Source organism: Vicia villosa, linkage group LG5 (assembly GCF_029867415.1).
Source record: "Vicia villosa cultivar HV-30 ecotype Madison, WI linkage group LG5, Vvil1.0, whole genome shotgun sequence".
NCBI lineage: Eukaryota > Viridiplantae > Streptophyta > Magnoliopsida > Fabales > Fabaceae > Vicia > Vicia villosa.
In genome coordinates this window covers 119,346,608-119,363,545 of record NC_081184.1, presented here as the reverse complement: position 1 = coordinate 119,363,545, position 16,938 = coordinate 119,346,608, and the positions used below count along the sequence as shown (strand labels likewise).

General features: G+C 37.0%; 2 protein-coding genes across 2 annotated transcripts; both read left to right on the top strand.

Annotated features, from left to right (window-relative positions):
• The first annotated feature begins 8,414 nt into the window (after nt 1–8,414).
• LOC131605262 (uncharacterized) lies at nt 8,415–10,091 on the top strand. The gene is made up of 3 exons (XM_058877639.1): nt 8,415–8,770; nt 8,867–9,425; nt 9,474–10,091. The coding sequence occupies exons 1-3, from the start codon at nt 8,415–8,417 to the stop codon at nt 10,089–10,091; spliced, it is 1,533 nt and encodes a 510-aa protein (XP_058733622.1).
• Nucleotides 10,092–10,140: 49 nt separating this feature from the next.
• Nucleotides 10,141–11,464, top strand: LOC131605261 (uncharacterized). Its single transcript, XM_058877638.1, has 2 exons — nt 10,141–10,423; nt 10,563–11,464. Exons 1-2 carry the CDS (start codon nt 10,141–10,143, stop codon nt 11,462–11,464), a joined length of 1,185 nt encoding a protein of 394 aa, XP_058733621.1.
• The last annotated feature ends 5,474 nt before the right edge of the window (nt 11,465–16,938 follow it).

The following is a 16,938-nucleotide window of genomic DNA, read 5'->3' as shown; positions in this document are numbered from 1 at the left end:
AGTATGTATGTTGGTACTTTCCAGTTGATAGTACCATTCGAGTTGGGTTCCAGATAAGCTTTCCTGAAAGAAATGGATCCAGAGCCTCTTATCAGCAGTATGAGGCTGAATCTTCCTTACATAAGACCTCAAGTGTAGTTTAGGACAAGAGACTCCATCATACTTAGCAAAGGCGGGAGTTTTGAATTTTGGAGGAATAACGACCCCAGGAACAAGTCCAAGCTCTTCAAAATCCAGCCCAGGTACTTTCTGAATTTCCACACTTCTCAGACGCTCTTCTAACATCTTGTATTTGTCATCGTGATGTTCGCCCTCATGGTAATAGTCCTCTTCTTCTTCAGAGAGTTCGGCAGAATCGTGGTTACTTTTTGCATCAGTTTTGACACTAGCATCATCATCTTGTTCATCCTCATCACTGTCTTCAGAGGTTTCAGCATCCCTGAGTTGCAAGATTGGTCTAAGCTTTTTCACTCGAGTCTTCTTACCCTCTTTGGGAGCTTCAGCTTCTTCAACCTTTTTGAGAGGGCCTTTGGACCTTCTTCCCAGGTTGAGAACACCTTTAGGTTTCTTGGTCTTCTTTTCCTTCTTAGTCAGAAGGGATTTTAGTTCATCTTGCCCCTTGGACAAATTCAGAATCAAGGCTTGGAACTCAGTGTTTTGAGCTTGGAGATCCTTAACTGATTGTTCGAGATTCATCTTTCTTACTGAAATAAACAGCAACAAAGATGAGGCATTTGGTTTTATGAAACCTGTGATGCGATGTTTATGAATGATATGATTATGCATATGCAATGTTTTCAAGGACCTTAAAATTTAAATTCACTTTAAGCAAGAAAGAAAGAAAAAGCTTTGTTAATAATAATAATAATAATAATTAAATTGTACTTTAGTTTATGGTTCTTTGCCATTTTGGCTTACAAAAATAAATATGGAAACAACTAGGAATAATAATAACAATAAACTAGAATTTTTCAAGCTTCCCATGGACGCTTCCTCTTTGATCCGATGAAGTTGTTGACGTTCTGTTCTGCTTGAAGTAGCCTTGTGAGTTCTAACACTTGTTTCTCTTTGGCGCGGAAATGAGCCTCAAAAGTATCCCTTTCTTCTTTCAATTGGACCCATGATTTTTGTAGTTCTTCTAGATCAGTGGGCATGTCTGGATGGAGAACAACTAAAAGAACCTTCTCTTCACATTCAGGTTCAACAATCACAGGTCTAACATAAGGATATGGCATGACAAAGCGTTGAGCGCGAGTGCGTACCCATCTAAGATAAGGTTCTGAGGGAAGGGAGTTCTTTTGCCCCCAACTTTTGCTATCCACCCTGTACACCTTGTTCCAAGCGCGTATGAACTCTGGGCGTTGATTACGAACATCTTCTTCATAATTGAAAACAACCCCTTCAATGAGCAAGTGATGAGGACCATCCCTTCGAGCATAACCAAATTGTCGTAAAGCTAATGAAGGATTGTAGGTGATTCCTCCTCTAATGCCAAGGAGAGGCACATTAGGGAATTTCCCACAATGATCAATGATAGTGACGTACTCTTGAGACATAACATGCCAACGGATATCTGAGTGAGAAAGTGACATGATTCTTCGAGACCATTGCATCTTTTGATCGTTTCTGACTACTGAGCGTGGAAGGTGCGAAATAAACCACCTAGCCAGCAAGGGTGTGCAACACATAAGAGTCCCTCGCTTCTTCATGACACGAGAGTGAAGGGAATGTAGAATATCTCCAAGTAGCGTAGGCACGGGGTTGTGAGTCAGAAAAATCTTGATTGCGTGCACATCAATGAATTGATCAGGATTAGGAAACAAAACCAAACTATATATTAACAAAGCCAAAACATCTTCAAAAGCATGGTAGCTCATGGCCTTTAGAAATTGTCGAGCTTTTCCAAATAAGAATTTGGCTGAGAGACCTTCTACTCCATTCTTGGTGTCCCAGTTGGAGGCGATGTCTGATCTCTTTAGGTGAAGTGCAGCAGCAATAGTCTCGAATTTCGGAGTGCTTTCCAATCCAGTAAAGGGCAGATGCTTAGATATAGGTACACCAAGTAAGTTTGAGAACTCCTCCAAAGTAGGTACCAACTGATAATCCGGAAAAGTGAAGCAATGATGTTCGGGATCAAAGAATTGGCATAAGACTCTCATCATATCTTCTTCAAATTGAGAGGTGACCAGTCGAAGAAGATAACCATGTCTTTCAGCAAACTTAGAGTCTCCAGGGACTTCTAAAGCGAGCTCCTTAAGCTCAGAAGGTATCCCTACAAAGTTGAGTCGTACATAATCTCTGGTAGAAAAAGCCATGTCCTACAAAACAGTGTAAATATAAATTTCTTGGTCCTTGAAATTTGTTAGTTGTTATGATATGTCATGATGTTATGATGTTATGATGTTATGATGCCAAGTAGATAACAAACACAAACAAGTCACACAATTGCCTTAAGGGTAGGCTTGCATGAAGTTCATAGGTATATACCCTTCTTCCTTTCGTTTAGTTGGTTCAACCTGTCCTAAAAAGTAACCAGGTTCTATGGTGCTCATATCCCTGATCTTTCTCGTGGGCATTGTCTCAACATAGCACTCAATCGGCCAGCCAAAAGCATCCCTTGAGTCCAATCTCAATGAGTGTAGCATCGAGTATCAACCGGCTTCAGTCAGGAATCCGAAGCCAGCCATCTCGCTACTTCTTATAAGCCAAAGTCAAGTTCGACTAAGGTTCTAAGGGCGAATTAGTGCTTATGACACCACGCGGTAGCCAAATGTCTCCTCGATCAGATTCAAGGGCCATCAGGACAAACCAAAGCGTCGCACTAACGGTGGCCACCAGTTCAACCGTAACGATACATGTCGTACAGCCTCCCTGGTCTCATGCCACATACTTAAGGTACACTAGATCCGGGTGTAGGACCTTTCACACAACAGAATACCCAAAACAGCCCTGCAAAAGTAAAGCAAGCAAAACAAACAATAGAAAACATTTAAGTGAATCCTAAACTTTTAAGGTAACCCCTCTTTTATCGAATTTAATCCCCAGCAGAGTCGTCAGTTCTGTAATACGGTGAACTGACTTTTTATAATCGAAAAATGTTGCGGTTAAGCATGAGTCGCCACCGACTTTTATTTTATCCAAACAGATTCGGAAAGGCAAAAAGAAACAGAAAAAAACCTTTTAAAAGAAATCTAAGTTCGGGGGGTAATTTATGCAAAGGGAAGGTGTAAGGCACCCTTTGCATCCATGGTTTTCCATGGGCTCTTAATTGCTTTGCTTGCTCGTTTGTTTAGAAAATGTAGATGAAAGAGATAGGGACTTTAGCTTGTGAATAAGCGTTGCCCTTTTGAAAAATTATGAGAAAGAATATAATAAAAAGGTTTGAGCATTGCAAGGCAATTAGGGGCAATTACCTTAAACTCAGATGATAGGTCTCTTTTTAGCCTTTCAGAATGAAAGGGTCTATCCTTGCCATAAGAGGGCAGGAAGCCTTTCGTTTGGAGGTTGAAGGGTCATCGAAGCATCCTTTGCCATAAGACTGTCCCACGCCATAGAAGGGCAGGTAGTCTAAGGCAAGGATCAGAATAAGCCATTTCGTAGGCAGCCAGAAGATAACTCAGCCTTTTTCCGTAGGCAACTTCCGAGGGTCTAGGTCATTTGTGTATCGAAGGCAGCATCATTAGGGTCGTGACCTTTTTATCGAGGCAACATGGCTGAGGTATCCTCGAATTCGAGGGACGTGGCTTATTCTGCAAAACACAAAGGCAACAGGCAACAAGGCAACAGGCAACAAGGCAACAGAGAGGGTTACCCAAAAGCGTGCGTGTGTGCACCAATCACGTGATTATGTTCAGTTATGTTATCTTATAAAATTACGTGATGCTAATTCAATTAATAAGTTGCACTCCCTAAATTACTAACCACGCAGTATATAACAATAATAATGGGGAAGGGAAATTGTAACCAGCGGAGGAGAGGGGAATTGAAACCAGCGGGATATAAAAATAAAAGGCAAAAGGTTTAACACAAGCAATAATTTGTGAATAGGGCTTAGGGTTACCAATACTCGTAGCTTTGGCAGTTGACAAACCCTGAAAATTGGAAAAGAAAGAATAAACAGAGGGGTGAGTGCATTATCGGTTCGGAGGCAAATGAGGTTAACCTTAATAAAATAAAAGATAAAATAAATTAATAATGAATGATAAATAATACTTAGCTTTGATTTGGGTTTGATCTGATATGGTTAGAGTCGGAGGAAACCTCGGAGGTAACCCTGAAAAGACAAGGCAGAAAGAGAGGGGTGAATGCAAAACAAACCCTAAAAGTAAAATAACCTAAATATAATTTAAATTGAATTAGAATTAAATTACTTAACTTCGAGGTTTGTTGAAGGCGCGCACTTGGGGCAAATCATGTTGCTAATCCTGACAAAATATAGAAAAGAAAATAAATCAGTGTATTATCAATCCTGGTTGGGATTCAAAGAGAGTGTAATAATGAATTGATTTAGTTAATTATTGGTCTCGCGACCTAATTAATTAAATCAAGTTTAGAAAATTAAATCAAGCATAAAATTGTATCTACGAAATTTTTGGAATTTAAATGGAATAATTATGATTTTTTTGAATAATTTTAACATGGTTAATTAAATTAAATAAATATAATTTATAAATAATAATAAAAAAAATAATGGAAAAATATTAAAAGAAAATAAAACAATTATTAGATATTAATAATAAAAAAAAAGGTTTAGGAATAAAAATATAAATGTTTTTATTATATATAAAAGAAAATAACTTAAATAAAAAAGAGAAAGAGAAAAGAAAAAAAACAAAGCAAATATATATATATATTTACGTGACTATATAAATAAAAATAAAAAATTTTGAAGAAAACTCAGCTGGATCCTGTGTGGCTAGCGCGCGAGGGACTATGGTGGACCTGCGTATCTGGGCACGTTGGATGAAGTGGATGATCAAACAAAGAGCCAGGATGATGAGGGTCCATGATAGAGTGTGTTTCATATCGCGCTGGATTCCTTCGTCCAAAGAATCAACTGCGCGCCAAAAACTGGTCCAAACTGGCCAATGACATCAGGCCAGCTCATCGTCTTCTTCAACAAAATTCTGCAACACGCTTTTTACAGCGCTTGCTACAGATGCGCTGTAAAAGGTCTTGTTTTTAACACCTGCGAAAAATAGCGAACAGACCTAGAGGGAAAATAAAACTTTCGCGATATCATGGTTAGGTTCGTCTCGACCTCGCGAGTCTATCCATGATAACCATATGCTCTGATTTTTCCTGTAATCAAAACCCCCAAATTGGAGCTTCGAACCCTAGCATGGCAATATGCCTATAACAGCACCATAACGTATAGAACTTTCCAGAATCGATAAACACGTTATAAGAAACATAAATACGCAATTGATTTTGAGCATGGATGCATGAATTTATGTAATCGAAGTAGTTTATGAATAGGCTAAAAACAACTTACAGTGGAATGTTCTTGAGGTATTGAGGCAAGAGAACAATCCAAACACCTTCAGTGATCTTTGAGGAACGTTTTGGAACCGCTAGAACACCTTGAGTTGGCCTGGAATTCAGAATCGTAGTTTGAGAATTTCTTTGGCTTTTGTGCTCGAATTCTCACTCTTGGCTGCCGATATTTTTTCTTTAGGTCTGCAATCCTTCCTTATATATGGGAGAATGAATTAGGTCAATAAGAATGGCTTGAATCCATGTAAATATTTGATTTCTATCTTGAGAGATTTGATTGAATTTTGCTTATGAATTTTTCCTAAAATTGATCAATTTCAATCTTATCTATCCAAATCTAGTTTGCACGAAATTGGATTGACTTTTAAAATATATTTGATGATTAAACAAGATCCAAATCATCTCTTTTATCAAATATTTGATTTTCCAATAATTTATTTAATTTTCATCCTTTTTAAATGAATTAAAAACTCATAATAAATCAAATAAAATGTATAATTTCGTGGGAAAAAGGTTTTGGGCCCTTGGGTACTTTGAGGATCAAGATTGTGTTGAAATAACTTAGGCCCATTTGCAAAAGTTTTCAAGTTTCTTCACATTTTCCCTCCAAAATAACCTAACTTTGACAAGGCCTATCTCCCTCAATTTTTGAGGTATGGAAGTGTTCTAAGACATTTTGGAAACCTTAGAGAGTCCTCTAACCAATGTCTTTGGTTCCATATCAAAATTGTTTTCCATTCTCATTTTATGCCCTTTTGAAAAAAGTGTCTTCTTGTTGACTTTTGAGAAGGACCTATAATGTATGAAGCCATATCTCTTAGGTTATTGACCTATGAGCTTTGATTCTTGGACCATTGGATAGAGGAATGAATTCCCTTCAAAATGAGCTTTGGTGGGAATTTTTCTGATGGAGTATGAATATTTGGCGAATTTTCAAAGTTTGGTTGACTTTTTCAGTTCATGCCCAAAATAGTAACTTTTGACATTTGACTTCTCTGATCTTTCCTTGCATCATCATGATCAACCCTTGATCAAATGATGATTTTAGGGTTATGAGGATGTTTGTTGACCAAATATCTTGAACTTTGACTGTATTTGGCTTGAAATGACTGTTTTGCCCTTGAGAGTCGACTGTTGACCTAATCATGATTTGAGGGACTAAATTTGCTCTGTTTGACTTGAAACTTTATATGGAGATACTTTGGGATGTTAGTGACCCTATGGAACCACCTTGAGCCATTGATTCAATGATTTTCCTCTGAATTATTCAAACCCTAGTTTAGAACTTCTGTGTGGGAGACTGTGTTTTGGAGCTTTGTCTTTTGATTTGGTTTTGTGTATGAAAAATAGCATGGGCAAATTTTGGGGTATGACAATGTCAAATTCATGTAAATAGGCTAGTTTACATTTCCTGCACAATCGATGTAATAGCGTAGATTTACTTTCCGCACTTTACATTTCCGCATTTTAATTTCCAGCAAATATAAACTGCGTGTATGTCAAAGATAAAATTGAACCGTTAGATCACTAACTTCGAAGATAAATATCTGAATCCAATCACAATCACACTTGCACCTCTTAAGGTAATCCCTTTTCAATCTTTCAAAATCAAAGTCAAATTTTACTGTTTCGAGTACAAAATCGAACCTTGCTTTTATATCCGGTGAAAGGATAGATTTTTAAAGGAAATAGGATAAAGACCTTACAACTCAGGGTAGACCTCCTAGTTTGCTTGCTCAAATCAAAACAAACAAAATTCTCATACAGTGTTGATTTTTCAAAACTTTCAAAAAAGACAATACTTTGTATACATCCAAACACGGATTATTACAAAGTTAACGTTCTTTTCAAAACATCTTTCGAAAGATAAACAAGCATTTTGTATACATCCACACACGGATCATTACAAAATTCAATTTACAAAGGTATTTGAAACCACATATGAGCAATTTCAGAGCAATTGAAAAGTGATCGAAAAACAAGTGAGCTAAGCAAACTTAAGAGCCCATGGATAACCATGGATACAAAGGGTGCTAACACCTTCCCTTTGTATAACCTACCCCCTTACCCAGAATTTCTTAAAGGTCTTTTTTCTGTGTCTTTTATAAACCTTTCCTTAATTGGATAAAATAAAAGGTCGGTGGCGACTCTGTGAATTTTCAAAATGCGAAAGCATTAAGCGACAAAAAAGAGTCAGTCACGTATCTCTACAGATCAGAGGTATGGCCCGGTATTAAAAAAAATCGGAGGTCCACATCAAGATACATGTAAAATTATGTAAAGTTTGTCATAGTAAGAATTGTGAATATTGATAGTTAATTAATATATGGGTCTATTTGATAGTTAGAATAGAGTATAATAGAGAATTGATATAGATATAATAAATATTTATTTTTATGATATGTTTGATGGACCCGTATTAATAAACTTTAATTGTTTTGTGCTTCTATTATTTAAATATTTAATGTTACAGTTTGTCAATTATATTTTTGTTTTTTCAATATATGTTTGTGTTTAGGCTTAAAAGAGATTTGTTTAAATGTTTATGCTTTTGATAAACTGTTTATTAGGGGGAATAGATATATAGAAAAATAGAAAATTATTAGAGAATGTATCAATTGAGTATGAATTTAATTGAAAAAAACTAAAGTAAATGATGGATAAAATTAGAGTACATTTAAAACAAAAACTCTAATATTGAAAACTTCAGCATCGATTAAACTTCGATTTAAGAAAAAAATAATATGGAAAATCCTCTACTAGGATTTGTGAGCAGCGCTGGTACGGCTAACGGTAACATTCCCCTGGTGAGTCTGGAAAAGTCAGTTGCGGAAGTAGACTTACAAGAAAGAAGTACAAAAAAAGTCAAGGAGGTGGAGTTTAGTAAAAGGGTGACAGAAATCTCATTCCGAAATATCATGGCTGGTAAAACGGTGGCTGATATGGAGGAGGAAGAGAAGGGAAGCGAGGGTATGGGTGATGATCTGGAGAGTGAGTATGGGGAGATAACGGTGGAGGAGGAGTGGATCGGTGGCTATGAATGTCCTAACTTCATTTTCTCTGAAAAAGAAGCAAAACGAATCCAGAAGCCATGGAAGAGAGGTGTTATCGTGAAGTTGCTTGGAAAAAGAATAGGATACAAAGCATTGGAGAACAGGCTGAACCAGATGTGGGTGCGAAGAGGTGTCATCAGTATCATTGACCTGAGCAATGATTATTATCTTGTTGCTTTCTCGCATGAGGATGATAAAAAGGCGGCTATGGAGAATGGACTGTGGTTTATCTACGATCATTACCTTACGGTGAAGGATTAGAAACCAAATTTCAAGCCTGAAACTGAGTCAATTGATGAGGTAGCGGTTTGGGTCAGAATCTCAGATCTCCCAATCGAATATTATGATCCGCGAGCTTTAGCATTCTTTGGTGACCGGATTGGAAAAACAGTTAAGGTGGACAATACAACTAGAAAACAGGAAAGAGGAAGATATGCACGTATATGTGTTACAGTGAATTTGTCCAAACCGCTAGTAGCAATGCTCAAAGTTCAAGCATGTTGTTACAAGATTGAATACGAAGGTCTTCATCTTTTGTGTCTAGCATGTGGATGTTATGGACATTATAAGGAGAACTGTCCATTAGCCAATACTGGGAGGAATAATGAAGGAGACAATAGTGGCATCGGAGGAAGAAACTTGAAGGAAATTGTCGGAGATAAAAAATTTGAACATGGAGGATCGAGTGTTGAATCAGGGCCATGGCGGATTGTCCAGAAGCAGCGGCGGGGAAAGAAGCCGGGGGATAGCCGGAAGAACACTGCTCCGGGAAGTTTTATGGAAAAAATTAATGCAGGGGGATCTCGTTTTCTAATTCTAGAAGATGAGGATACAGACATTAATGCTAATGAAGGTAATTTAATTGCAAGTAAGGAGGTAATTGATTGTAATAGTAAGTTGTCTGTTATATGAGGTGGTTTGAAGGAAGGAATAAATGAGAATTCCAAAAGTATTCGTGGAGGAAAAGCTAATAAGGGCAAACAGGTGGATATTAATGATGCAATCATTAATTTGGATTTAATGGGTGAAATTGGTAAGGAATCTGTAAAGGAGAACGTGGAAGGGTCTGATAGGGGTATTAAAGGTAGAAGTCAAAGACAGGCCATTAAAAGTAAAAAGTCTAACTTAGCGACGCGTGGAGGGGTACAGGTGAGAGAGAAAGCTGGTGGCATTAGCCAATCAGGAATGGAAGTTACTTTCGGTAAATACAAATCAGGTGATATTAATGAGACAAACATGTACAACTTGAAGAGAAGAGAGAAAGGAGACAAAATAGGAGACAAAAAAGATAGGGCTACAATCAAGGAAGGTACAGATGGAAGTGACGGGTTGGCTAGTAAACACCTTTCAGTTCGAGAACCAATAGATATCGAGAAACCACTTGATTTAAACATGCAAACCCATCAGATGTTTCACATTTCTTATGAGGGGTCTACGTGCATGAGACATGAAGCTACTGTTGACGGTGCAACTAATGATATAAGGAATGCGACGATGGAGGAAGATAATGAAGTGGTAAAGGAGACTCCCTTGGATGCTTGAGTTCTATATCTCTAAAAACTTTTTTATGATGTGTACAAACAATCAAATTATGTTCTGGAACTGTAGAGGAGCTGCTAGCAAGGCTTTTTATAGGTATTGCAAGCAGTATATTGATAACTATAAACCGAGTGTGTTTATTGTTGTTGAGACGAGATGCAATCCGGGAAAGCTGAAAGATCCTTTTAAGAAACTGGGCTTTGACGCTATGGAGGCCAGTGATAATATCGGATTTGCAGGGGGCATTGTTATAGCTTGGAAAACAAAGGAAATTAATATTAATGTGAACATTAAGGATAGACAGTTTATTCACGTGAAGGTGAACATGGAGCATGGTAAGGTCTGGTAGTGTATGATTGTTGACGCAAGCCCTAACGATATTAGCAAGAGCCTGGTGTGGGAGGAGCTAAAAAAGCTTTCTAATAATATGAAGGATCTGTGGTTGATTGTGGGAGATTTTAATGACATTGCTAGGAGGAGTGAGAAAAAGAGGAGGTTTGCCAGCTTCAGTGACTAGATGCGAAAAAATGAGGAAGAGAATGGATGATTGTCAGGTCTCAGATATGGAGACGCGTGGACCTTTGTTTACTGGGAGAGGCTCGATATTCCATGGAGGTCAAAGAATCTATGAAAAATTAGATAGAGGTTTGAGTAATGATGAGTGGAACTTTCATTTTCCGGAAGCTTACGTTAAAGTGTTGCCGAGAGTGGATTTTTCAGATCATCACCCCATCCTTGTTGAGCCTTTTGGGGACTTTTTTCTTAGTCAAAAGCGGCCCTTTAGATTCGAGAGTGTGTGGATGTTGAATGAGACTTATAAGAGTATGCTGCAGGAGGCGTGGCAAGAAGAGCAATCTATCCTTGTCAATCTTGGAAATGTAACGCGTGGGATTGATAAGTGGAAGTTTGACTCCTTTGATAAAATTAAACATATGAAAAAGGTGTTGATGAGGAGGCTGGAAGGGGTTCAGAGGAAATTGCAAGCTAGAGACAATTATGGTGGCATGAGAAGGTTAGAGAAGCAGATCCAACAGGAGCTTAGTGATATTCTTAATAAGGAGGAGATCATGTGGTTCCAACGATCAAGGACAAAGTGGTTATCAGATGGAGACAGAAATACTAGTTACTACCATATGAAAACAGTCAATAGAAGAAGGAGGAACAAGATTTTGATGCTTAAGGATGAAGGTGGGAACTGGATTGGTGATCAAGAAACCCTAAAGGCTCATGTCATTGATTTCTATAAGAAGCTCTTTACTTGTAATAAGAGTTTGTGTAATTGGAGCCCGTCGCATGCGAGTTATCCGAGGATTGATGAGAAGAAGCTGGAGAGCCTGAAGGATGATATCAATGAGGCAAAAGTGAAGCGGGCTTAATTCTCAATGAAGCCTTGGAAAGCTCCAGGGCCAGATGGGTTTCCACCGGGTTTTTATCAAAAAGATTGGGAGACGATTGGTCCAAACCTGATTAATTTTGTGAAAGATGTCTGGAAGAAGCCTAGTACGTTGGTGGAGTGCAACAAAACGGATATCTGTCTCATACCCAAAGTGGAGCAACCGCAGACTGTTGCTCAATTTCGCCCTATCTCCTTGTGCAATACCTTATACAAGGTGATTAGCAAGGTAATAGTTGGGAGAATGAAATCAATCATGCACTAGATTATTTCCCCATTTCAAACGGGATTTGTCCCAGGAAGATCGATCCATGAGAATATCATCATCGCTAACGAGGTGATTCATACCATGCAAAGGAAAAATGGTAAAAAAAGGTTTTTTTGCTATTAAAATAGACCTCTCTAAAGCTTATGATAATCTGAATTGGGAGTTTATTTGGAGGATGTTGGAGGAAGTAGGTTTACCTAGTGAGATTATTAATGTTATCATGCATGGAGTGGTGAGTGTAGAGACGAACGTCAATTGGAATGGTTGCAAAAATGAATTCTTTCGGCCTCAACGGGGAATTCGACAAGGTGATTCTTTGTCACCTTATCTTTTTGTCATCTGTATGGATAAGCTATCTCACTTAATCGATCATGGAGTTAATATGAAGCAGTGGAAACCGTTTCAACTCGGAAAAAATGGAATTCAAATCTCTCATCTAATGCTTGCAGATGATCTCTTGATTTTTGGGGAGGCTACTGAAAAGAAATTAAGATGTGTCAAAGACACTCTTGAGAAGTTTTGTCTTATGTCAGGTCAAGAGATAAGTAATGAGAAGTCTAGTATTCTTTTTTCCAGCAATGTTGCGAGGAATACTAGGACAAAGTTGTTACATGTTTCTGGCTTCCGTGAAACAAATGATCTTGGTAAATATTTAGGAGTCCCTCTCAAAGGGAAAGCTCTAAAGAAGTATGATTTTCAGTATGTTGTTGATCAAGTGGCGAATAAACTGTCAAGCTGGAAGGCTAGACATCTCTCTTTTGCGGGGAGAGTGACTCTAGCCAAAAGTGTCATCGAAGCTATACCCGTGTATCCTATGATGACCAACCTTCTTCCGAAAGCATGCATCAAAGATATTCAGAAGCTGCAGTGTGGTTTTATTTGGGGTGATACGGAGATTAAGAAAAAACACCACATGGTGGGCTGGGACACAGTTACAAAAGCTAAGAAGGATGGCGGTCTTGGCTTGCGGGATCTAAATATCATGAACCAGAGTTGTGTTATGAAATTGGGGTGTAAGATTATTAATGGGGAGAAGGATCTGTGGTGTAATGTGTTGAGACATAAGTATAAGGTGGAGCAAAATAATGGTATTCTTTAAGCTAAAACCACAGACTCTAATCTGTGGAAATTTATTGTTAGCACTTCGAACAAGCTGCTGGATGTTAGTTTGTGGAGGATTGGTGATGGGCACACGATTAAACCGTGGGATCAGAATTGGTTTGATAAAGGCCTATGCATTGCTGATATGGATATTATCATCCTAGAGGAGCTTCTAGGGGAACGTCTTTGTGATCTAGTGGATGGAGATGGTATGTGGAATTGGAATATTCTGCATTGGCTTCCTGGGAATGCTAAGTACAGGATTGCGGCTATTCCCACACCGGTAGAGGAAAGTGGTGAAGACAAGCTAGTCGTTGCTACAGATGAGGATGGGCAATTCTCTATTGGCCAGATGTATAGAGAGATGACTCAGAATGGGGAGGACGAGGCTAGTGAGGAGTGGAAGGGAATTTGGAAGTTGAAAGTACCGAAACGTGTTCGTAGCTTTATATGGATTCTGCATCATGATCGTCTTTGCACTAATTATCATATCAGTGTTGCTGGCTTTGGGGTTGATGGGTGCCCGTGTTGTGGTGCTGCAAACGAAACTGCTCTCCATGCCTTGCGGGACTGTAAAAAGATTCGAGACATGTGGGAAAGTTTGGTACCAGCGGGTTTGCATGGAGTTTTTTTCCAGGATAATTGGCAGCAGTGGCTAGATATTAATATGAGTGGTAATCTCAATCTGGATTTGGACTAGTGCAATATATGGGCGATAGGCTGTCATACTGTGTGGGGATGGAGGAACAAAGAAAAGCATGGTGCTAATTACTATAAACCTTTTCATCAAAAGGAGATCATCATGGATAATTGGAAGCATCATAATGAGGCAATGAGGATAAATGGTAGGATTATGGTTCAGAGTAAAGTTAAGAAGTTTTTGAAGTGGAGACCTCCAAAGACTTCTTTTGTTAAGTTGAATGTTGATGGAGCTCATAGCATTAATGGGTTGTCGGGGTGTGGCGGTATTGTAAGGGGTGATAAGGGCAATTGGCTAGGTGGCTTTTCGAAAAGCATCGGATATTGTAGTATTCTGATGGCTGAGTTGTGGAGTATTTTTAGTGGGCTGAGGCTGGCTAGAGACATTGGGTGTAATAAGGTGGTTGTAGAATCTGACTCGAGGAAGGCAGTGGAGATGATTTTGCAGGAATCTAGTAGAGGCTCAGCGGCGGGAAATCTGGTGTGGCAAATAAAGAGGCTCATGGAAACTTTTGAAGAAGTGGAGATAACCCATAATTATAGAGAAACTAACAAGTGTGCTAATTTGTTAGCTCTGGAAGAGAAGAAACTTGAAGGGGAAACTTTGATTTTCAAGGAGATACCCGACTGGTTGGTGCATCAAGTTATGATGGATAACAGTGATGAACTGTATCCTAGGGTTTTAGCTGTGTAGTTTTTGTTTCTGGGCTTGGCCCTCCTTTGTAACAAAAAAAAAAAACTCTAACAAATAAATGAATTAAATGGTGAATTTTAGGCTTAAAGTACACTAAGAAGTAATAAAGAGTGTGTGTTTAGTATATTTAATCACAAACTTAAAAGTGAATTTTGTTCATTAACTATTTTGAGTAAATATATTTAATTTTGGCTTAATTGCAATTTTGGTCCCCTATTATTCATTTGTTTGAATTTTAGTCCCTCTATTTTAAAATCCGGAGTTTTAGTCCCTATATTTTAGTTTTTTGAGGATTTTGGTCCCCCTGCAATTTCGAAGACAATTTTAAATGAAATGACGCTCACATTGATGATGTGTCAGTGTCAGTTCAACAATGAACAGTTCAAAAAAACTAATTTTATTTAAGATTTATGTTGAATATGTCATCAATTTGAGTTTTATTTTATTAAAAATTGCCTTCGAATTGGTAAGGGGATCAAAATCCTCAAAAAACTAAAATAAAGGGACTAAAATTCCGGATTTTAAAATAGGAGGACCAAAACCTAAAAAAACGGATAATAAGGGAACCAAAATTGCAATTAAGCCTTTAATTTTTTTGACAAAATAAATTTATTTAAATTATTATTACTAACTTGTAGAAATTATTGATCTTAAGTAATAATGTTGAGATAAAGTAACAGTAGATTGTTACTTAACTTTGGTTTTTATTATTTTTAATATTTTATTTTTATTATCATCTATAAACATATGCGTATCTATAATCGTATTCTGCAAATGCCATTGTAATTCAAATTTTCATTTTTCTATTTTAAAAATAGAGTGAAGATTCATTATTGTCCATAAAAATTACACGATTTAAATTAGTCCTTCACAATAAAATGGACCCGATTTAATCCTTTATAAAATTTAATCGGACCATATTAGTCTTTCTATTAATATTTTTTTAAACCAGTTTTTTCTTAGTTTTAAATAGTGACTGGACTGCCACATTGGATTTTATTTATTTTTCATTTTTTAAATATTAAATTGATTTTTAATTTTAATTTTAATTTATTTTTTAAACAATTATGAATTAATAATATAAAAAACCAAAAACAATTCTTATAAGGAGTTTAACTCAGGCCCTTTAAAGCACATCTTACTTCTTTACCAATAAATCAATGTACATTCATGATAAGTAATTCTCATGATTTCTAGTAATCTTAAACAATTCTGAATTTAAAACAAAAAATACAAAATTTGTACCAATAGGGTCTCGAACCCAAATCCCTTCAGATTAAATGACAGTCACTTTAGTATAATAGAAATTGATTTGTTTATTTCTAAATGATAGTCACTTTACTAACAATAGATATTGATTTGTCTAGTTGTTATTAATAGTCACTTTACTAACCGTAGAAATTGATTTGTCTAGTTGTATATGATAATAACTTTACTAACAATAGAAATTGATTTGTCTAGTTGTAAATGATAATCACTTTTTTAACAACAGAAATTGATTTGTCTAGTTGTAAATGATAATCACTTTATTAACAATAGAAATTGATTTGTCTTATTGTAAATAATAGTCATTTTACTAACAATAAAAATTGATTTTTCTAGTGGTAAATGATACTCACTTTATCAACTCAACTATCTACCCAATACTTGTCCATATTGTCCTTCCAAAATAAATTCTTTACCCTTGCAAAAGGTTAAACACGTAATTAACAAAATCAACTACAACACATGCCAAACGTAGTTTGCTCATTGGTCACTTTAAGCAATCTTTGTACTAGCAAAGATTGTACTATCTGACACTTCGCAATTACACTCTTTTCTCCATCTCTTTTCCTCTCGTCTCTCTCTTTCACTCCTTCCCTCTTCTCTCTTCCCTCTGCTCAAATCATAAAAATGTCTGAACAAAAAAAGTCACAAATTCCCATCCCGCCGTCGTAAACCCAAATCGTGTGGAATCTCTCCTCCCCGCTGTCGAAACCAGATGTGGATCTTCATCTTCCAAACGGGAGCTTTCCCTTCTCTGTCACCCGTTTTATCTTTTCTCCTTTATGTTTTCGCTTCAAACCCTAGCCAATCTAATCTTTTCCCTTGAAACCCTATCTTTTTTTTGTCACAGACGCAGAAACAGCCGTGCTAATCTTCATCTACGATTCTATGGTATCTTAGAAACTCTTCTTTCATTTCAATCTCTCTTTCACTTCTTCTCATTTTATTATAGTTTTGATATCATTTTTCATTTTTTGTTTTTACTCATTCTCTTTCGTGTTCTTAGATCTATGCTGTTATGATTTAATCGCTTCTTCTAATCTGTGGTGTTTTTTTTTAGGTTTTGATTTCAGAAGAAAGAAGAAAGTAAGCAACAAATCTTTTCGAAGGATTTACATGTGGTGACCATTGTTTATGACTTTGTGCTTTTATCATTCATGGTGATTTTTTGAGTGATTTTTCTTCTGTTTTTGTCATATTTATTTTGCATTTGTGGTTTTGTGTTATGCTCATCACATTGCTTTTTTTTTTGTGCTAGATGTTCATACTGTTGATGCGTAATCTGGGATTAGGATGCTTGATGCAAAAAAGAGAAATTATTACAAGAATTTTCAAGGTTTTTTCTTTTCATTGGAGCATGTGGAAATGGTTTATTGGCTTAGAAAGATGAGGAATACTGCTGTGGATTCATATGAGTTCTCTTACTTAC